Source organism: Globicephala melas, chromosome 6 (genome assembly GCF_963455315.2).
Source record: "Globicephala melas chromosome 6, mGloMel1.2, whole genome shotgun sequence".
Taxonomy (NCBI): domain Eukaryota; kingdom Metazoa; phylum Chordata; class Mammalia; order Artiodactyla; family Delphinidae; genus Globicephala; species Globicephala melas.
In genome coordinates this window covers 56,304,682-56,327,761 of record NC_083319.1, presented here as the reverse complement: position 1 = coordinate 56,327,761, position 23,080 = coordinate 56,304,682, and the positions used below count along the sequence as shown (strand labels likewise).

The 23,080-nt window shown below is 45.9% G+C and overlaps 1 protein-coding gene across 1 annotated transcript; it reads right to left on the bottom strand.

The window, feature by feature from the left end:
* Positions 1–376: 376 nt before the first annotated feature.
* Positions 377–9,753, bottom strand: MLANA (melan-A). Its single transcript, XM_030877143.2, has 4 exons — positions 9,677–9,753; positions 6,822–6,918; positions 1,750–1,863; positions 377–445 (listed from the first exon to the last, which is right to left on the bottom strand). Exons 1-4 carry the CDS (start codon positions 9,751–9,753, stop codon positions 377–379), a joined length of 357 nt encoding a protein of 118 aa, XP_030733003.1.
* Between the last annotated feature and the right edge of the window lie 13,327 nt (positions 9,754–23,080).

Genomic DNA, 23,080 nt, shown 5'->3' with positions numbered 1-23,080 from the left:
TGCGTCTTCAAAAATCAGAATAGCAGTTTGTTAGTTACTAGCCATATTTCAACTTAAAAAGAAATCAGATGATCCCAGAACACACACTTGAAAGATCTCCCTCAGAAAATAATACTGTAGATTTATTATTACTGGCACAGAGAGTATCATCCATTACCATGTTTATTGACGAAGCTTTTCCCATTTTAATATTTCTCATCATTTCCTCAATCAGTATTGCTAGTTGCCCTATAAGGAATTTAACAGCCAGCTTAATAGTAGAGATGATGTACACTGTTTCTACAGCATTCTGAAGCAGAACATTACATGTCCACATCAAATTCAACAAAAAGTGTGAGGGAAATCATTTCAGCATCTCTCAGGGGCCTCCTGGCTCTCACGGAGAGTAAGGTGGTGGTGACTGTTCTGTGGAGAGTTTCTCATAGGCAGATGGAGCGTTGGGAACCTGTAAGGGTGAGAAAGGAGAGCATGGGCTTGGCAGCAGTACATATGGTTCTGGAAGAGGGATTAAGTCAAAATAGTTAGCATGATGTTTATACTTTTGCTCTGGATTGAAACTTGTTTAACTGTCCACAGCTAATTTCCACCCAATGAGGTAATCGTTATTAGGTTACACAAGTATATATGTTGAAGCATTGTTGGGGGAAACAATGGCAGAGAAGAAAAAGGGCTAAGTGGCTTCCCAAAAATTTCAGAAACTTATTTATACCTGGATTATCCTTGTCAGTAGAAGCCCCAAACCTAACTAATGAATTCTTGAATCCTGTTAAACAGACACTGATCGCACTGCATCTTTACCACAAGCATAAATCCCTATAGTCGTGTCTAAAGGCCACTGCTACTATCAACAGAGCACAAATGTGTCAGCCTTCATTTAATGCTCACAACAACCCTGGGAGTATTTTCAAGTTACAGGTCGGGAAACTGAGGCACAAGGAGGTTAAGTCACTTGCCGAAGATCACACAACTGGTAAGTCATGGAGTAACTTGGCTCTGGAGTCAGTGCTCTCAAAAACTATGACGTACTACATCTATACCAGCACTGTCCAATAGAAATAGAGTGCACCACATATGTGATTTTAAAATTTCTAGTAGCTACAATTTAAAAAATTAAGAGAAACAGGTAAAATTGATCTCACTAATATATTTTATTTAACCCCACCTACCAAAATATTATCACTTTGACATGTAGTCAATAAAAAAATCATTAATGAATTATACTCTTTTCCTCATACTAAGTTTTTGAAATCTGTTATGTATTCCAGCACATCTTAATTCAAACAACTCTGTTTCAAGTGTTCAATAGCCACATGTGACTAGTGGTTACCCTATTGGACAGTGCAACTCTATACAGTTAATAGTAGGTACTTTTTTTTCTCCGTTAGATAATATCTATGTTCAGGACAAAGGCAATTATACTAAAAACATAAGACAAAAGGATATTGTAACCAGAACCAAATTCTTCCTGTAGATCTTATATGTGGGGTCTCATTATTGACCCTGGAAAATCTGGGTATGAGAGGACACAATTTAAGAAAATCTCTATGATTCCCTTGTTTTTAATCTTACTATTTATTTTTTATTATGGTAAAATATACATAACAAAAATTTACCATTTTAACCACTTTTTAAAGTCCGTAGCATTAAGCACATTCACATTGCCCTTGCTTTCTAAATGGGAATAATTTTATTCATTTAAGTTGAAACCAGCCATACACAAAAACATCAAGATGCAGGATCTCAACCTACCACAGGTTCACAATTGTTCTCTTGAAAAGGCAGTTTGGCGTCCTGGTGACCAAGCCCCTCACATGAACATCTTCCTGTTAAGGTACTTTGAGTACCAGCATGAATGCTTTTGTCCTGAAATGTGAATTCATGAAAGTAAGTGGGTGAGGAAAAAATAATTGAGTCCATTAAAGAAAAGAGGAAGAAGCCAAAGTTTTAAGAATGGGTTTTAATCTTGGTTCTGCCACTTACTCGCTGTGTATCCTCAGGCTAGTCACTTTATCTCTCTGAATTCCAGTGTTTTCATCTGTAATATGAAGATAATATCGCCTACATCTCAAAATTGTTGTGGGAATTAACTAAAGGTGAAGCACCTAGTACAGTGCCTGACACCCACTAGTTAGTCAATGAATATTTTTGAAAGGAAGGGAAAAAAAGAGTGAATCTAAAAAATGGCTCTCAGAGAATGGTTACAAGTGGAAGAGATCAGAGCTAGTGAAGCAGGAGCTGGTATCACAGTAAGGACAAGCATATGAGCAACTTGATAGCAGGGACACTGTCTATTTCTGCCTTCCCCATAATGACAGCAAAATATCTGAAACAGTACGAATGCCTGTGTTGTGATAGAAATGCTGTGGCTCTAGCACTGAGCTTCCAAGTCACATCACAACAATGATGGCAAGTCAGTCAAAGGCTGTCGTGCACCTTGAGTTATTGGGGGAGGGGTGGGTAAAAGCTTAGTTCGGTGGTTTGCATAGGTTCAGGGGGTAATGCCTTCCCTCCCTAGAATAGAATGACAACCATTTATGCAAGGCAGAGACACATACCAAAATGGGGACTGCAGGAGCGGTCCATCCTAGTGAGGGGGAGTATTTCATTACTGACATTGTTTAAAATTGCTAGCACATTGTGATTATAAAAAGCAGACTAACTTTTAGTTGCTTTTACTGTTAAATTCTCCACAGCAGTGGTTCTCAAACTTTAGAATGCATCAGCGTCACCTGGAGGGTTTGTTAAATACAGATTCCTGGGCTCACACCCAGAATTTCTTACATAGTATGTCTAGGGTGAAGGCCCACGAATGTGTATTTCTGACAAGTTCCCTGGGTGATGTGGATCCTGCTGGTCCAGGGCCACACAGAGAACCACTGCTCTCCAGACAATGCAATTTCTTATCGCCTGTGCCTGGGGTGACTCAGCTAGGCTCAGACACTTAGAGGGAGGAGGAGGTCAAGTGGGGACCATAGGAAAGGAGGGAGTGTATATCCCATCTAAAGGGACAGACCACTGCATAGCTGCCAGTTTTGCCAGATCTTTTGATTTTTAAAAAAAAAGAAACTAGAAATTAAGATTTTTATGTAAACTGTTACTTTTAAATGCTCGCACCTAATTCATCTTTTGAAGATACAGACCCAAACATATCTGAACCCAGTCCACCAGTAGGGCATGAGCAGCTCTCTGTGGTCCTGGCTGAGGGGGGCTGGAACAGGGAGGCTGTGCAGGTGTTCAGTGCCTCTGCAGGCTTGTCTTCAGACCATGGCTGATTATTGGGGTTACTGGGTTGGAAGAGAAGGGCATCAAGGCAGGTCTCCCAGGGAGGAGAAGTGTTTGGAACATCAATTGGATGAGGCCACACATGGTTGGAGGTGATACCTACACAGTGTGCAGACTGTAAGGAAGTAATTTTCCTAAACTCTAGTCTGAAATCATTATTGACACTACCCCTTGGAAAGATATAAGCACAAGAACCCCAATTTTGACATGAGGGCCCAGGGAGGTTCTGCTCCCCTCCACCACTCCCAGCAATATATCTCAGGTAAGGTGTTTAATGCATTCTCTCCCTTTACCTCAATTATTGCTTTTATTCTTCTTCTTTTTTTTTTTTAATCCTCACCTGCCATAGGATAGGAGCGTGGGCCACTTCCCCAGTTCACTGCCAATTCTCTGTATTTGATCAAACTTCAGTGTGTGTGTTAAAACATAGGTTCCCGGGTCCCACCACCAGAGATGGTCCCAGAATCTGCGTTTTAGCAAGAACCCTAGGTGATTCAAGTGCAAAGGCCCCTGACCATACATTGAGAGACATGGCACCGCAAGACATGAGTGTAAACTGAGCTATCAGCAGAGCCTTTAAATTCTTCCCCAAGAATTAAAAGTATTATGTCCTAAACTTCCCAAGTGAAAGAGTAAAACTGATAAATATGAAAGCCAACTTCCACTCCCTTACAAATCATTTTCCTCTGAGACACATTGCTGCAAAAAGCAGTCTTTCTTTTCAGAAGATGTTTTTCAGATCTAAGGGGAATTGTTAGCCAAAGGGGAAATTTTAGGAGACCTTAATTCCAACCAACCTTTCTACCATTCTGTGGTCAGTGTAAGTGGGAGAATAAACATATTTCAAAGCCTAATGAAGGTTGCTACATGTGGAGTGATTCAGGTACCCAAAACTTGCGTTTTTCATCACTTATGTTCTTCTGCTTTATAATGAAAATAGAATCACCAAGGAGAGACAGGGAGATGAGTATGTAATTAAATGCAGTACTTAATGCACTATTTTACATAATTTTGCCTAAACTTCTTAGACTGCTGGTCCCCGACATGGCTTTTCAGGAGATATGAAAGTCTCAAAACAATATTTTAATATTAATTAAAAAAATAAATGACAGCATTTTTAAACATTAGGGAACAAGGGAATTTAAACACAGTTCTATCTCATAAAAATTCCAAAAACTCTGCAAATCACTGGTCTAGGCCTGGAGGAATGGAGGGTGGCAGGTTGAACTTGAACTACACCAGGCAAAATGCTCAGTGTCTGAGCTCACGACACTAAGACTGTTACTCTTCAAGTGAACACATTTAAGATGAGAGTGTTGAAGCAGAAAGGAAAAAGAAAAACAAAACACATTGCCTTTTTGTCCGGGTAGCATCAAGCTAGCAATCGTGGACAGTTAGGAAATGGGTACCAACATACTGAGTTTGTAGAGGTTTTACTCCTTGAAAGACTAAATCATTTTTCTTTTACTATGCAGACATAGGGCTTCCCTGGTGCCACAGTGGTTAAGAGTCTGCCTGCCAATACAGGGGACACAGGTTCGAGCCCTGGTCCGGGAAGATCCCACATGCCACGGAGCAGCTAAGCCTGTGCGCCACAGCTACTGAGCCTGCTCTCTAGAGCCTGCCAGCCACAATTACTGAGCCCGCGAGACACAACTACTGAAGCCCGCGCTCCTAGAGCCTGTGCTCCGCAACAAGAGAGGCCACCACAATGAGAAGCCTGCTCACCGCAACAAGAGTAGCCCCCGCTCGCCGCAACTGGAGAAAGCTCACGCGCAAGCAACGAAGACCCAACGCAGCCAAAAGTAAATAAATAAAATAAATAATAAATTTATTTTAAAAAACTTTTAAAATATGCAAACATAGAATGAAATTTTTTAAATTATAGAAGAAAACATATTAAATAAAAACTGATACACATCATGTTATATCATCTGTGTCTAGGTGTATAATAGAGTAAATGAGGCTCAAAGAAATGAAAATCTAACACCACCAAGCAAGTCAATGGCAGACAATGAGACCAACTCCTTATGCCATACGATTGGGTGAGTGCTGTGTGCCAGGCACCGTGCTAGGCACTGGAGTTACAAAGATGAATAAGAAATATTCTCTGTCCCAGCTCATAAACGAGAGAAAGAGAAGGGGTGAAGAAGCAAAAAGTAAATAAATTACAAGGCAATGTCATAACACAGTGCTAGAGGTACACATGGAGTGTGTGGCAGAGAGCAAAGAGTTTTATCCCTAACCTCCTAACCCAAGGCTTTGCTACAGAACTTGGTCTGGAGTCTTATTCAGGCTCAGAAACTTCTCCTTCCCATAACTGTCACCACACTGGAGGGCTGCTGCTTGGTGGCTGTATCCCCCCAAGGTCACCCTGTCTTCCATGGTTGGTATCTGGGACGCTATGGCAAGATGGGCATTAGGGAAAGGGACACATGTGACTGCCCAGGCTTCCTGGCAAGGAGGAGAAGAACTTGAAGCTACAGCTCTCCCCTTTCCTTTCTTCTCCTCAGACTGCCGCAGGCTCCAACCCTCCACCCAGGCCGGTCCTCCCCTCCATCACAGAACCTCTTTCTCTGCATGAAGTGCTTGCTGAATGAGGACTGGAACTTTCCAACATCTTTTGTAAATATAAATTTTTTTCCATTACTTATCAACCTCAGAAGCTTTCAGATCTGCAATAACAAGGCAGAGAGGGAGAGAGAGAGAAAGAGAGAGAGCAAGTTGCAACTCTCCTTCCATCCCATTTCTCACAGTGGAGAATGCTTAAGTTCCAAAGTGCTACCTGGCTTTGAAGCAAGGTTTCTGAAACCTGTCGTCTTTGCAGTTTAGAGACTCTGTTGATGTTTCTCATGTGTGGAAGATCCTGCTACCCCAAGGCTGGACCGTGTCATTTGTTAACTTCCTGCTCGTATGGGTAAAGGAGGAAAAATCCTATTAAAACCACATTGGCCATCAGTGGAGGAAGGAATCTGTTAAAAACCTGGTGGTCTTTTGTGCTGCTGAGGGGTGGATGGTTTCCTCACTGCACTGATGGCTGGACGGGTCCTGGGTATGATGGGTTGCTTGCTAACAGAGTTAGAAGAACTTGGAATTCCCAGGCAACCTGGGAGGAAAGGGGTGAAGAGGCAAGGTGAGAGGAGCGGGCCTCTAAGTGGAGTAACAGGGCCAGTGGGAATCCCCAGAAGGATTGGTAAGATCTGGAGTGTCTCAAATGCTGCTGTTCACTGTGCAAGAGAACCACGAACCCTTCTCCTGTGCCCCACAAACCATTAGTGTTCAGCTACACACACAGATAGGCACTCGAGTTTCCTGTGAGTGGAACCAAAAATATGGACCAAGTTCCTGATTGGTGTTCACACGTGGGCAGAGGCAAAGGAAGAGTTACAAGAAGTACAATGTAGAGGAAGACTCATTGGAACCAGGAATCAGAGCTAGAGGTGATCATGAGAATGTCCCCCCACTCCCCAGAAATTCAGAGAAAGAAGGAGAAAGGAGGTCCTTGATCTGGAGGGACACAGCAGTGGGAACTTTACCACATTCAAGCTTCTGTATCCACTTCGTCTTCTACAGTACCAGCAGGTGATGAGCAGTAAAATTCCCAGGATCACTGTCAGGATGCCAATCCCTGCAGCCCTGGCCCGAGAGATAGACAGATACATCTTGGTACAGAAACCTTGTTCCAGATTATAATGAAATGTACATCAATGTGTTCTCTTCACAGGGGCTTTGCAGTCAGAGCAGTCCCCAAGGAGTGTCCCACTCCACACCACACCAAGCACCCACCAGGCCTCCAGCACTCGTACCCAGGGACGGGACCATCTCTGGAAATCTCTCAGGTGTGTGCCCACAGCAGCAGTGCTAACTGGCCTGGGCCCCAGCACCCAAGTTCCAGGTGCAACAGGTACAGTAGCAACTGACCCTTATGTGGACAACATATTTAATGAGACAACATATTTATCTTTTCTTTTCATTAGGGCTAGTTTAAAACATTCTCCCCAACTCTCAGTCCACAAAAAAGAAGTGGAAAGGAACATTGACTTAATGTCTGCTGTAAGCTGGGCACCATGATAACCATTCTACATGCATTAGATTATCGAATTCTCACAACAACCCCGCCAAGCACTGGGGCAAGCACCCCACTATAGGCCCGCAACAATCCACTGGGGTGGGTAGAATGTTCATTTCACATCTGACATCCTCAAGATTTTAGGCTGGTAAAATGCCCAAGGTTGTACCATCAGAGAGCGGCAGAACCAGCATTCCCAGCAACTGGCCCGAGGTACCCAGCCAGTGCCCTTCCTGCTGCATCGCCCCTTCCTGAAATGAAGCTGTCACGGGGACATTCAGTGGGCTCTCGTGACTGGAGGCAGCTGATTCAACTCCCAGCATGCCTGTGCTCTAATTCCACCCCCTAGGTCTGTGGTCACCCCCTTGGACATCTTGACACACATAGAGCTCTGTTCCAGCTCTTTTATTTTTTTTTTCAATTTATTTATTTTTTGCTGCGTCAGGTCTTCATTTTGGTGCGCGGGCTTCTCACTGCGGTGGCCTCTCTTGTTGCGGAGCACGGGCTCTAGGCACGCAAGCTTCAGTAGTTGTGGCTCGTGGGCTCTAGAGCGCAGGCTCAGTAGTTGTGGCGCATGGGCTTAGTTGCTCCGCGGCATGTCGGATCTTCCCAGACCAGGGCTCGAACCCATGTCTCCTGCACTGGCAGGCGGACTCTTAACCACTGCGCCACCAGGGAAGCCTTCTGTTCCAGCTCTTCGTGCACAGTTACATTGCACTCACACATGCCTAGTGAGAGCCGAGAACACTGGGATGTGCCAGACACAACACAAGAACCCACTGCCCAGCCAGGCAGGGCTCCTGAGATGTCACCCAGATACCTTCTGCAGTGGAGTTGCCTGAGATGCATGTTAAAGTGCAGATCCTGGGGCTTCCCTGGTGGCGCAGTGGTTGGGAGTCTGCCTGCCGATGCAAGGGGCGTGGGTTTGTGCCCCGGTCCGGGAAGATCCCGCGTGCCGCGGAGCGGCTGGGCCCGCGGGCGGCGGCCGCTGGGCCTGCGCATCCGGAGCCTGTGCTCCGCGGCGGGAGGGGCCACAGTGGTGAGAGGCCCGCGTACGGCAAAAAATAAAATAAAATAAAGTGCAGATCCTGGGCCCCCCACCCCCAGACCTACTGAGTCAGCCTCTTGGGTAGCAGTGCCTAGGAAGCTGCATTTTCACAAGCTCTATAGGCGGCTTATGCCCCCTCAACTGAGAACCTCTCTTGACGGTGGTTTCACAGAGTCTGTTGAGTCATCATACAAGAGCTGAAAGATATCCTACCTAATACCATGTGCAAGAGTATATTTTTGCTCTTGGGACATTTTTTCAGAAGATCTCCCCACCTCCACTCCCAGTTGACCATGCAGGGATGTTAGAGAATCCCACTAGGGTCTTCTGAGGAAATGCTCCAGGCTGAACTCCTCCTCGGTGCCTTTGATGGGTTCTTCATGTCTCTTGCCCCTGCTAGGTCATTCTGGTAAAGCTATTCAACAGTTCTTTCCCGAGAGAGCAGGTTTGCAGGAAGTTCTGAGCAGACCACTTAAGAGATGGTCCACATAAAAACCAGGTTCCTCGTTTGTCCTGTTGGAGTCTCCACTCGGGGTTGGGGGGGGCCCTGCCACTATCCCCCGACCTTGCCCACTCTCATCCATGCAGACTGTGTCCTACAGCCTGTGTTCCCATCACAGCACATACACTTGCCGAAATTACTCCCATGCCTAACTCTCCCACTAGGTTGTAAGATTTTTTCAAAGGCAAGAATAGCATCTTGGGCTGGTATACAATGCTTAGCACTTAGAAATGTCTAATCATGTAAATACTTATTTTAAGTTAATTCATAATACGAAACACCTTTCTTTAGGATAAAGTATTGATGCAAAGGTTATGACCCTGAATCACCTTGGAGTCAGTCAGCAGGTGGAGTCACACACATCTACCCTTCATCCTCACTTGCCCTTTGGCAACTTGCCTTTGTTCTGTCTGCAAACCACATCCGGAAGCCTGAGTGGAGTAGACAGGCAAGGCTTGAGGAAAGAGGCATCTTGCTCCCAGACAGATGTTTTTCAGCCTGAGAACCTACAATGAATGCCTCATAGCCAAGAATGCAGACAAAAATGGCAAGATCCAGCTTTTTACCTTTCCTACCTCCTTGCCTCCTTGGCCTCAGAGAAGCTTGAGGTCCCTTGTAGGATCACAGGGTCTCCTCACCTCATTGCCAGGGTCTTTACTTTCTGGAGGAATAGACACTAGAGAGTTTTACAGACAGGCATGTGCTGGGGGAAGCCAGCAGGCTGTGTAAGCAAAAGACAAACTGGAAACCCCGCTGCGTCTGGTTTTGAACTTACTCTTCAGCTGTGATGTAGGAATGGCCGTGCCCCTTCTTGGGGGAACCATAGATGTAGTGAGCCTCTTTTCTTGGCATCTTGTGGGGTCAGACCTCGGGTCACCTAACAGCAGGGGCACACAAGTGTCATTTCACACATCCAGCATGTTCTTACATCTCATAAACACCCACAAAGACATTCTTGCTAGGTGACCAGGAATGACAGCCGAACCCTCTGGTTTCTCCCTGTGAGAGGATTTGCACCTCCTTCTTTCACTAATATCAAGTGGAAATCGCTCAGGTTCAAAGAAAGAACCACAAACAAAAGGAAAATACTTTCAAACTGAGTTATAATTTGGGGGGGGAAAAAGTAACCTTTAATTTGACTCTATACCATAAACTTGTAGGGAAACAAACAAGAAGCATTTTTATTCCTTACTTTCCCTGGTCCAAGACTGTGGTGAATAAGAGGAGTTATTTCTCTCCAAAGGTATTATTTTATATTGATCATTGGACAAATAGAAGGCTATGATGACATAATGTGTGTGTGGCCTAGCACAGCATCCTCCAAGCCCATTTTCCAAAAAATGAAACTGCCCCAAAATACAAAATTTTAAACTATGATACAAACAAATAGAAAAAAAGCTCATGAACTTCAGTGGTCATGATTAGAGCGTGCTTGCTAAAAATCAACAATGGTTTCTCTTCTCTCCTTGCTAGTGTGCTTTTTTCTTCCCTCTTATTGTTCTCATGAATCCCAAAGGTCTGGTCCCCATAGAGTTGTATTAATGAGCCTGTTTAAAACAGCTGAAGAGAAGTGGGAGCGAGGAGCAGAGAGTTTACCCCACGAACCCATTCCTTGGGGCATTTCATGTGTAATTTTCCCTTCCCAGTTGTAAAGAAGAAATCACACTTGAACTCACTGATCATCTCAGGTGAATAATGTAGGGGTGAACTCTGTGCTCAAAATGATAGACACAAAACTTAATTAATTTTGCATTAAGTTGTTTTTGTAAATCTATACCTCCAGCTTTGAGCCTTGGCAAACAGTGTGGGCTCATCAAATGCACCTCATCCCACCTGAGCCAAGAAAATTGGTTCTTCAAGGGAGCAGACACAGCTGTTCATGAGCCAGCTGCAGCCTGAACAACTGCTTCTCCTGCTTCTCTGCTTTGCTTCCTGGCAGCCTAGAGGGAGGACCTAGGAGGAGACTCTGTGAACCTTCAGAAGTCGGAGAATTATAAATGTTGAGGAGGAATTCTGCTGACAGCCGGGAGTCATGGAGGCTGGAGGATCACACCAGAATCTCCCAACCCTGTTCTGTTCTGAAAGAATGGGTGAGATGGCAATGCTCTTACCTGCCTGGATGGGATCCACTCCGTCTGCTGGCTGGCCCTGTGTGTGAAGATTGCTTCTCTGGCTCTTAATCTTTTTAATTTTTTTTCCTGGTCTTGAGTCCCATGTTAGTCACGAGTTTGGATTTCTGATGGAGTCATTTGTGATTGCTTAATTGGCATGAAAGAAACCGATTTCATTCCTCTCCTCAAAAAGTCACAGCTCACTGTGGCCTCTGTTTTCCCCAATCCCAGGGTTTCATCTTAGGGAAGCCATTAATTTTAAATGCCAATCCCTTCTCTGTAGGGTTGCCAGATAAAATATAGGATTCCTAGTTACATTTGAATTTCAGATAAACAATGAATAATTTTTTAGTATAACTGTGTCCAGGCAATATTTTTTAATGTAAATATGTCCCACTTATTGCATGGGATGTATTTTTACTCAAAAAAAAAATTTGTTATTTATCTGAAATTCAAGTATAACTGGGGGGCTTCCCTGGTGGCGCAGTGGTTGAGAGTCCGCCTGCCGATGCAGGGGACACGGGTTCATGCCCCGGTCCAGGAAGATCCCACATGCCGTGGAGCGGCTGGGCCCGTGAGCCATGGCCCCTGGGCCTGCGAGTCTGGAGCCTGTGCTCCGCAAGGGGAGAGGCCACAACAGTGAGAGGCCCACGTACCGCAAAAAAATAAAAAATAAAAAAATATATAAATATATATAAATATAAATATAAATATATATATATATATATATATATATATATATATATATATATATATATATATATATATATATATATATATATATATAACTGGGCACCCTATACCTTCCCTCATCTCTACCTCAAAGGATTGGTGAGACTTTGGGCTCAGACCTGGAGGTCATCTAGGACCATGACCTCCTGATCAAGAAGAGGAAATAGAGGATCCCTAAATATTCCTGAGCTGAGCTCCCAGATTTTTTGTGATGCCCTCAGAGATGACTGTCCCCTGGGAAGTGTGGGTTTCTTGCATTTGCAAGGAGCAGACAAAATTTCCTCTTTGAAGGTAGTATATGACCTACCTAGAATTTTATTAAAACCAGGGCAGATTCAACCTGATATTATAGCCTACTCCAAGAGTCAAATGGTTACAGCCCAGAAGCATTTCAGTGGGACAGAATTATCTTTGCTCACCAGCTCTCTGTAACCATTGTGGAAAAGCAAAAACCAAACAAAACACCCACCAGAATAAAGGAATGTGAGAGTTCTCACCAGCTGAGGACTTAGATTAAATGACCACTAAAGTCCCCTTCCCCATAATATTCAAGAGCCCCCTCCTTCCTGATCCTCTGGCTTTCCAGTTTCCACTGGACTGTTCTGTGTGAGGGCATTATCAACCTACTGGATAATCATCAGTGGAAATGGCAAGGGGGAAATAAAACAGGGTGGGGGAGGTTGATGTTTATTAGGTGAGATCCTTATCCTCTTCTTTCTGAAAAGGAGAGAGAAAATGCAAACAGATCTGAATGACAAGAAGGAGTCCTTCATAAAAAGATGGGGGGACAGCATTTCAAATAGAGAGAAGAACCAGTGCAAAGGCCCTGGGGCAGAGTAATGGGGCATGACTTGGTCTGGATTCCCAGAACTGAGGCTGATTCAGGAGATCTTGTAAGAAAATCAGGAAGGATACAAATCTTTGGTGTTGAGGGATTTGGGGAGAGTAACTTCAACCTGAACCTCAGGATTACACCTGATAACTCCCAGGAAGGCCTAGCGGTGGGTGCTAGTCTAGAAAGAAGGATGCAGTTCTGATCCAAGAGGCCGAAGGTTTGTGCTAAGCTGGACTCTACTAACTAACATGGCCCCCTGGATGATTGGCAGCAGGACCAGAGAAGAGGGAGGTACTGACCTGGATCTCAGGGCAAGGGGAAGCTCCCAGGTCTCGCTCAAGTCCCCTGGTGATGTGAGCTAGTTCCAGGTCCCTGAGTGTGCCTGGACACTGTTCCAGGGTGGAAACCACAAGGCAGCTGGCATCGCCTTCCCCAGAGGGGCCTACAGGACCAGGCCCAGCACACTGGGGACACTGTGACCGGTCTGGTCACTTCCTTTCCAGCTAATCTGCTTTTTGGAGCTCAGCGAGGGAGCCCTGATCAGATCTTACAAAGGCAACTCTTTAGGTCTTTGAGTGGTTTGCAGCCTCTGAGGTGCCCAGTCCTGTTAGGGTGAATCACCCAAGATGAGCTGGGGTGGCTTTTTTCAAATAACAGTTCCCAGGGAACCTCAGCCTGAAAACCCTACACATCCTGTTTCCTGGAAGTGCCCCCAGAAGTTCCCATTGACTAAGGCTCCTAGTCACTGTCCTTGGACTGGCCTAGGCCTCAGGCTCTGCCTCAGAGCCAGCCCAAGCCAGGCCCCACCTGCCCTCACCCTGCACACTTCCTTCCTAGTGACTTCCCTATCTTCCCCGGCAGTGTAACACCCAGCCACCCAGCCACCAGGCTCACAGTCGGGGCTCTAGAGTCCGAACTGCCTGCACCTCCTCTATTCAATCTGTGTGACCTTGGGTAAATCATAAACCTCTTAGAACCTCACTGCATGCATCTAAAAAAGTAGAGCTAATAATAGTATCTACTTCCTAGATTAGTTGTGAGAGTAAAAGGAGATAATTACCACCTGCTTGGCACAGTGTCTAAACTTGCTCTTGCTCAACAGAGTAAGTTTAGCAACAATGTTATTACAAGGCTGCCCCACCCACTACCCCTCTGGCCCAGTTCAAACCTGCTTTGAGTTTGGATGTGGCGCTGCCCCTTCCTGTGCCCCAGTCCCAGGGTTAGAGCTTGGACCAGGTGACACCTTACTGGCCACTGCCCGGTTCTCTGCTGCCACCTGGTGGGCCTTGGCCCCCCTTGCACTACAGGCCCACCTGATAAGCCACTGGGACTGATTGCAGAGATGCCTCTTTGATCTTTTCAAAACCCTCCTGCTCACACTGCTCAGGAGCCAGAATCCTCTTTACTCATCTTCCTTGGGGATTAGAACCTTCTTCAGTGCCCCACAAGACTGTGAGCTTTTGCCCTCTTACACACACCTCAACAGAACATGCTAGAATGTTATAAAAGGCAGTGCTGTAAAGGGGGGTTGATGCTGCTGCCCTTTTGTAGGAGAAGCTGAACAAAGAGAACTTGCTTTTCAGAAAGTGGAGAAGGCAGGTAGACATCTCTGCAGTTATTGAGGCAGGCTGCAGACAGCCCTACACCCAGTGGGGTCCTGGACCCAGTTTGAATGGCCTTGAATCCCAGCTCCCATTACTACCTGTGTGACCTTGGGCAAGTTTCTTTACCTCTCTGAGCTTCAGCAACCTCATCTACAATATAGGAATAAATAATTATTACAAAATTGCTGTGAGATTTAAATGAGATTAAATATGTAAAATTATCCAGTGCAGTGCCTTGGAAGTTACTAAAGCTTGATCTCCTGTGAAGGTGCAAACAGCTGTGACACTGCGGGATAGCAAGGTAAGCTATGAACTAATAGTGATCAGCTGTGGCCTGTTGACTGCTTAGTGCTAATGAGCTAACAAGTTATTGCCTGTGAAGTAAAGAGACGGTCAGATGGAGAAGTTCTGAAGGTGGAGGGGCAGTGCCGAGGTCCAGACGGGAGCAGAATGAAAGTGTGTCTACGCGGGGGGCCTAACAGGGAAGCCCCAGCTGCCTGGGGGGCTGCTGGAGGATAGCAGGAGCCCCCTCCTCCCTCAGGCACCCGAGAGCAAGAGTCGGATTCTGCCAGCCTCAGGCTGGACTCTCAGGAAGGCGTCAGGAGGACTCCTTTGGTTCCCCCCTCCAACAGGTAAGCTAGCGTCAGCGCTGATGCGTGCACAGAAGCTGGCTCAAGTATGAGAACAATGGCCCAGTTTCTAAGGGTGCAAAGGTGGGCAGAAAAGACCACTAATAAATCAGAAATGGGATTTAATAACCCCACGGCCACTTCTGACCAGTCACTACCAAGAAGGATAGAATTGCAGGGCTGGATTAGAATGACCTTTGGAGTGGAAAGCTATTGAGGTCAACCTCAATGCCCACCACGATGTCAGATCATATGGGCGCCACCCCAGATTCCTGCCCAGGGAGTAGCAGGGGTATGGGTTCTTCTTGGGGACAGGAGGTACATGAGAGGTTTCTTAGAGGAAGATGAGCTTCCTCTGAGTCTGGAAAGGTACGCAGGAGGTCACCAGGCATGAGATGGGGAGCGGACATTCCATGCAGAGGACAAGTAAATATTTACTAGTCACAACTTGGGGGGAGGGTGGGAAGGTGACATCCACATGGAGGGAGGGCTCAGAGACATGGAACGGCCTGGCAGGTTTGGGGAACTGCTTGTCCTGTACGGCTGGAGTTCAAAGTACAGAAAAGGAGTTCAGACCTGAGGTTCTGAATCTCAGAGCACGTGAACACCATGCTGGGGCTTTTGGGCTTAGTTTGCAGGCTGTGTTGCGTCACAGAAAGTTTTTAAGCAGGGGAGAAACTGAGGCTGACCAGACTTGGGGTCAATCTGTTTTCCAGTGTCATGAAAACATCTACCACCCAGGTGGCTGTGAGGATTATGTATGCCATTGTGTGTGAAAACAGTTTGTAAACTAAATCATATCGACATGAAATCTAGAAGCAGCAGTCTGTCCTTAAATGTCAGGACAATGTATTGGTGACATGGAGGGATGAATAGGAGAAAGCCTGGGCTTTGGATTCTGGTTCTGAGTCAAATGCTGGCTTCAGCATGGACTGGATGTGGTCTTCCGCTATGCAAGGCTCTCAGCACCAGTCTGGTCATCTTCAGAATGGGAACACAGTATCTGTCTCTCAGGGGGGCTGTTAGGTGAGGGCTCATGTGCCTGGTGTGCAGTGAACACTTACATCAGTCAGGGTTCCTGTATTGCTGGCAACAGAAACTCAACTCTGGCTACTTAAGGATATAAGGAAATTAATGGGAGGTTATAAAAGTGTCCCACAGAATTAAAAAGGAAAAACAGCAAACCAGGCCTTAAGAAGGAACAGAATTGAGCAGTTCTGTGGACACAGGTAGAAGGAATTAATTAATGAATGGCCCTTCAGGTTGTTGCCATCAGGAAGAAATCAGCTCTAACTATGTTCATCCTTGTTTGCCTAGGAGATTTAGATTCATTGGAGAATCTTGCTTGGGTCTCATACCAAATCCTTGTCTAGGCGTGGAGTGATCTTGGGGGCGGGAGTGTTTCACACCGCATCAAGGCTGAATGAAACAGGGAAGGAGAAATGTTCAGAGGGAGTCTGGTTTTTTGTTACGAAAATAAGAAGGAAGGGATGCAAGAGAGACAAAGATAGACCTCTACAGCATTTGGCAAATGGTGGCTGTCGAGTTATACAGGGCTCCTCAAGTGAGGATTTATCCCTGAGAAGTCTCCCTAAGTCTTTGCTGTTTCCTAACAAGCACTGTGAGAGAAAGTCCTGCAGGAGACTGTGGAAGGCTGCCAGGTGCTCCCTGTTTGCACTTCCATCCTACCCCTTACTACGTGATGTTGACGTATCTGTTCATCTCTGATGTATCCATGGGTTCCTGAGCTTCCAGGCGGTAAGGTTCACATTACCTCTGTATCTCCATTGCCTGGCACAGAGCCTTTTTCCAGACTTTCTTCTATGGCCACCATATCTACAATCCCATGAGAAATTCTGGCTTCTAAGGGCTAACGTTTTGATGTTCCCATAGATTTTGTATTATGGGGGCAGTGACCATTTATAACAGGCTTTGGGCTGTTTCAGTAAGAGAGGGTCATTTGGCTCTCCCATAAGCCCTACTCAGCTCTGTCTTCCTGCTGTTCCCCCAAAATGCCTGGAAATAACCCACAGACCTTAAACAGATAAAAACACCAACTGTCTCCATGCAAAGGGAGTGTTTTCTGTATGTGAAGCAAAAAGAACAAATTCAGTGGGGAGTTAGGCAGTTTCATCCGTCTGGAGTGAGATCTTGGGATTTTAAGAATAATGTTGGGGGAAAAAGGGAAGAGGTGGAACTTGAAATTGCCCAAGGTCAGAGCCACGCTGTATAATTTCTTTCTTACCAAGTCTGTGGAGACGATGGAGGGATATGTTGTCTATGTCAGACTTTTTAAGAGTTAAAGAACTCAACTCCAATTTACTTTGTAAAAGAAGTTTCTACATAGCATTTTGATTTTGTTTCTTATGTTAAAAATAAGATGGTTGACTTGAGTTATCTGAAGGGGAGATCCCAGATGTGGACTTTTTTTAGGATAATAGTCATGGACTGGATAAATCCATCATCTCTGACATTCTGCTGGTAAACAAGCTGAAACTTAGACTGACCTTGTGAGTCAAATCATTTGTTTGCCTTGTCTCTGCGCTTCCTTCCTGTGAGTTATCCCTGAGCTTATTCAATTGGTCCAACCCAGTGTCCATTTGTCAGTTAGTTTAGGGGAGCTTCATGGGCCCAAGCTTGACACCTCATTTTAAAGAGGCGGTGGTAGTCCCCAAGACCAATGTGGGACCAGCATCAGGTGCTGCTGGCTTTCAAGCTTACGGTTGAATTTGATCAACAGAATGGCAGATTTCCTTTTGCCAATTACTGTGCATACAGGTTTGTGCAGCCCTTTGGGGATCAAAAGAAGGCAGCTCAGCCAGGGTCTGAAGGAGACCGCATCGGGCTGTGGTGGGATCAGGCTGTTGGTGTGTTTCTTGATGTTTCTTTGTATTTTTCTAGAGGTATTCAGTAAAATTTTTGTAATACTTCAGCCAGTATCAGCTCTACCAGGAGTAACCAAAGAGTTTTAACGGAGCCCTGGAAGTCATGAGCGGCAAAAGTAGTAAAGTGAGAGGACCCCAAAGGGAAAGAAAAAACACCCAGAGGCAGGCACTCAGGGCCCAACCAGCTCTCTCTGCCCAGAGTTTCCTTCTAGGTCTAAATTCAGGAGTTTTGGTTTTCCCAGAGTATGTTACTGGGCTAATACGGTGGGAAAGCACTGATCTAAACAAACTTAAACAGATGTCTTTTGTTTAACTACAACTCTTCTGACATCCTTAATATGCTAATGCACATTATGAATCTTCAAGGGAAGGCAATTGCTAGCAGAGTTTCTCGAACCATCTTGTGTGGAGTCAGATCTCGCTGGCCCTGGTGCTCCAAGAACACCCTTTGGGCTGTATCACCACGAAGGGTCATTATAGGTCCAGCTTCTCATGTGATTGGCCTTTTCCTTCAAGTATTTAACAAAGAGCCTATAATGAGTCCCTTTCCGCAAAGAATTCAGCCCATAAATATATATTAAATGTATTGTATTCTTATTGTGTGCCAGAAAGTGAATGAATTGAGTAACGTGGATTATCTCATTTTCTCCTGAAGCCCCACACAGCACTGTCAGGTGGGTGTTATTATTACCACCACTTAACAGAGGAGACTGAGGCCCAGGAAGTTTGGGTAACTTACTTAAGGTCACTAGTTAGTAATTGGCAGAGTGGAGATAGCCAAACCCCCATGCTTAAACATGGAGATTCCCCCAGAGGAAAACTGCCCACGAATTAAACACAGTCCGGCATAGGACAGCTATAAGACTGGCTCCCCTTCCCCAGAGTCAGTTATTTACTTAGAACATGTGTCCAGGAACTCTCCATGTGGATTATTCCTTGACCTTCTCAAGGGCAGAGACTGTGTCTCATTCACCTTTGCATTATCAGCTGCTGGCCCAAAGCAAGGGCTCACAACTATTTCTTTTTTTTTTTAATTGACGTGTAGTTGATGTATACAGCTATTTCTTGAATAAATGAATAAAATAATGAATGAAGAGATGGCTTTACAACTGATTCTGATGATAAGTGTTTCCTAACAGAAACACTGCCCAAATTCTTTCACCTAGTCAGTAAATATTTCTTGAGCACCTACAATATGCCAAGGACTGAACTCAGTAGTCACCAAAAATTTTTGAGTTGCTTTTCCCCTTTCTGAACCTCTTATGTCATGTGAGAGCTATATGACACGTGAGGAGTATGCCCTTCTCATACTATGCGTGGACAACATGAGGTATACACCCCTTTCCTGTATGAATTCCTTGATAGTATAAATCACATTGTTTGCTTGGGGAGAGGGGTACTGTGCTAGTGGTTAAGAGTTGGAAGGATAATGCCTCAAATGTAAGAATTTCATAGACAATTAACATTCAAAGGCTGGGAAACACAGAAGGTATTTAATAAATGCTTATTAGAGAAATGCATGCAGACATGCAGGGTTGAGTCCCATTCTGGGCCCCAAAGCCAGAGAGGGAGTGATCACCTATAAGCAGCTTGTCAAGGTCACTACCTGCTGGATAACCTTCCCGGGGGCCCATGGTGTGGCCATTTTGTGCTCTTCAGGGGGCACTGACTAAAATGTGGAATGCTAACACTAGAATCTACCTCACCCCAAGAGCTTCTGCTTGGGCCTTTCCCATGAGGGACAAATGAATACAGTGCTAAAATAGAAGCCAGGGGTTCAAGTCTCATCTTTGCTATTTATTAGCCATGGGACCTTGGATAAGTTACCTGACCTTTCTTAGTCTCAGTTTGCTCAGTGGTAAGGTGGGCACAATCATTCTTTTTAGGATCATTCTTATTTGTTTAGCTTCTTCCAGATTACAAAGAGAGACCCATAGGCGGCCTCAGGTGAGGTGGAGAAGTATAGTGTTAGGAAGGACAGGACTTTTCCAAGGCTGAGCTGGCACTGCTTCATGGAGGCTGGAGAGAGCCCCATTTTCATTAAGGAGGTGACTGTGGCTATAGTGACTCGTCAGCAAAAGTACCCACCACTCCTTCTGATACTTCTTATTACCTCCTCATCACTCTTGCAGTCCTTACCTGACGGATCTGATGGGGCTGGTTGGTCATTGTCCAGAATGGAGCATCCCCATTGGGCGATGTCTTCACAGCAGGCCACCTCATGTCCAGAGCTCTCTTTGGCTCAGGAAGGGTTCCCTGGTCTTGCCAGTTAGAGTCATGGCCCTTGAGGAACAGCAAGGACGCAGTTTGGCTCCAGCGTCTATCAGTTTCCTAATGCTGCTCTAAGAGAATAACACAAGCTGGGAGGCTTAAACAACAGAAATGTATGGTTCCACAGTTCTGGAGGCTACAAGTCTGAAGTCAAAGGATCAGAGGGCCATTCTCCCTCTGAACCCTGAAGGGGAGGACACTTCCTTGCTTCTTCCAACTTCTGGTTTTGCTGGCCATCCTTGGCACTGCCCAACTTGTAGATGCATCACTCCCATCTCTGCCTCACTGTCACCTGTCTTCTCTGTGTCTCTCTCTTCATATGGTGTTGTGCCCTCTCTTTGTGTCCGTGTCTTTTTTTTTTTTTTGGCGGTACACAGGCCTCTCACTGTTGTGGCCTCTCCCGCTGCGGAGCACAGGCTCCAGACGCGCAGGCTCAGCGGCGCATGGCTCACGGGCCCAGCCGCTCCGCGGCATGTGGGATCTTCCCAGACCGGGGCACGAACCCGTGTCCCCTGCATTGGCAGGCGGACTCTCAACCACTGTGCCACCAGGGAAGCCCTGTGTCCGTGTCTTCTTATAGGGACACCAGTCAGATTAAAGGCTCACCCTACACCGATAGGACCCCATCTTAACTAACTATATCTACAACAACCCTATTTCCAAGTGAGGTCACATACTAGGAGTTAGGACTTCAATGTATCTTTGGGGGGACACAATTCAACCCATAACAGAGAGTTTCACAGACTGCCCAGCATCTACCCAGCAGGGTCATGGTGAGGGTTACATGAGATGATATACATATAGCATCTACCATGATGTCACATAAAATATAATCATTTCCCCATGGTTCAGATGTTCTCACACTGTACAGCAGCAACAGGCCCTGGGGATGGGTTAGAAAAACATATTCTCAGGCCCCACTCCAGACATCCTGGATCAGAAACTCTTGAGTGGGGCCCAGCAATCCATGTTCTAACAGCTCCTCCAGGTGTTTCTAACACAAGCCAGAGTTTGAGAACCGCTGGCTCCATTCAGTTCTCTGGCCTGGGCAGAAGTACTGGCTGGTGGAGAAAAGCCCAGCTGGTGAGCCCACACACAGCTTCCCAGGAAGGCCATCTGAGCACCCCCAGGCCTGGGCCTGCTATTCCTTAGAGGCCAGGGATGTCCTTTTGGCCACCCCTCCCTGGCCTTGGGCCAGCCCATTCCACCCTGGCCTCTTGACACCCTCACATGTTGGGCCACATCTGGTCTGCTGCGATCATGCCTTTCTGGGAACATTCTCTACCCACAATCTGGGGATAGTAGCTCTAAGGACAGCGGCAATCCCACCCTTCCACCAGACATAAGCCTGCTCCTCTCTTTCACTGCCCTCTGCACCCTCCACAGAAAGAGTGGGCTGGTGTGAATGATCTGAAGGTGATGAATGGTCTCTTCTGAGAGCAGAGGCAGAGACACAGAGGGAAGAGATGACCCACCCAGGTCACACAAAGGTCTGTGGCGGAGCCAGACCCAACTCAAAAGTCCTTTCCCCTGCTGTTGCAAACTCCATCCCTGGCATTGGGTTAGCTGGTCCTGTCTCTTCTTGAGGCAAATGCCTAAACCATCATATTGGTTCTGAACTAAGCAGCCCTGACCAAACAGAGGGAGACTGGGTTTTGGCACCAGAGTCCCTGGCAGGAAGTACCCAGCCTGCCTTTGTCTCTGCAAACGTGTTCAGCACTGAGGGAGGGCAGGTGTGTGGGTCTCCAGAAGGTCAACCCGGCAGGCCTTTCCCGTTTCCCAGTTTCCCGTGCCTCTGCCTCATATGGTGACCTGTGTCCTCTTGCTCCATTTCAGTTCTCCTGAGCATAGAACTTTGAAATTCAAATCTCTAGCCTGGGGATCTCTCTGTTTTGGCTAACAAGCCACAAAAACAGGGAGGAAAGCCATGACTCGTATACTCTTCCTCCCTCTCCTACCCCAGGCTGCTTCAAGCTAGAGGTGCAGGCAAAGCCAACATGGTGGCAAGCTCAGGCAGGTGGCTGGGTCTGCAGCTCCTGGTCCATAGCTCTGATGCGGAGCCATCTTGGGGGTGTCTGAAACCTTCATCATCCCCAATTCTCACGGCATCTCTGGTGGCCCCTGGCTCATTGCCTCAGTGATGTTGCTGCTTCCTGTGGCCAGAGGCCTCCCTCAGGTGGCCTCCTGGCTTTTTTCTTTCCTCTGGTCTTCAGCAACTCTGCCACCTGGAAAGCTAAGCGTCCAGCTGCTAGCTGGACAGGATGTCATCTTGTAGGCAGGTTTGGGTCTTCTCTTTCCCCTCCCCCCACCCAGGAGAGCTCAGGCAGAAGCAAGCACCCCTCATCCAGGTCTGGGCCAAGTCACTGTGCCCCAGGTCTCCTGCTCCCTGGGAGACTTCCTCAGAGTCATCATCCTTCAAGGCAAGATACTCAGTTAAAAGCATAAGACCTGGGGATCACGTGCACACACGTGTGTGTGTGTGTGTGTGTGTGTGTGTGTGTGTGTGTGTTTTACTTCAGGAATGTGAAATTTTACCTTCATTTATTCCTTTTCTAACATTCTTCCTTTCCTAGAGCTGAATTTCTTCCCTGTACCATTTCCTTCTCTCTGAAGAACTTCTTTTAACATTTCTTATAAGGTAGTTCTCTTGGCAGCAAATTCAATTTTTGTTTGCCTGAGAAAATCTTTATTTCTCCTTCACCTTTGAAAATTAATTTCACAGGATACAGACTTCTAAGTTGGTGGTTTTCTTCCTCTCAACACTTTAAATATTTCACTCCACTCTCTTTTGTGTGCATGGTTTCCGAGGAGACGTTGGATATAATTTTTATCTTGACTGCTCTATAGGTAAGATGTTTTGCCCCTCTGGCTTCTTTAGAGATTTTTCCTTTATCTCTTATTTTCTGTAGTTTGAATATGATATGCCAGGTGTAGCTTTTGTTGGCATTTATCCTGCTTGGTGTTCTCTGAGCTGCCTGTATCTGTGGTTTGGTGTCTGACATTAATTTGAGGAAATTCCCTGTCGTTATTTCTTCAAATATTTCTCCTATTTCTTTCTCTCTTTCTTCTCCTTCTGGTGATATTTTTTAAAATAAAAATCAGAGATCTTTTT

Excerpts from the sequence above, each read along its gene's own strand:
- MLANA (XM_030877143.2), bottom strand. The coding sequence starts at position 9,753 with ATGCCAAGAAAAGAGGCTCACTACATCTATGGTTCCCCCAAGAAGGGG. Across the intron at positions 6,919-9,676 it reads TCCTACATCACAGCTGAAGA|GGCTGCAGGGATTGGCATCC; the intron begins GTAAGTTCAAAA and ends CTCTCGGGCCAG. Across the intron at positions 446-1,749 it reads AGAACAATTGTGAACCTGTG|GTTCCCAACGCTCCATCTGC; the intron begins GTAGGTTGAGAT and ends TCACCCTTACAG.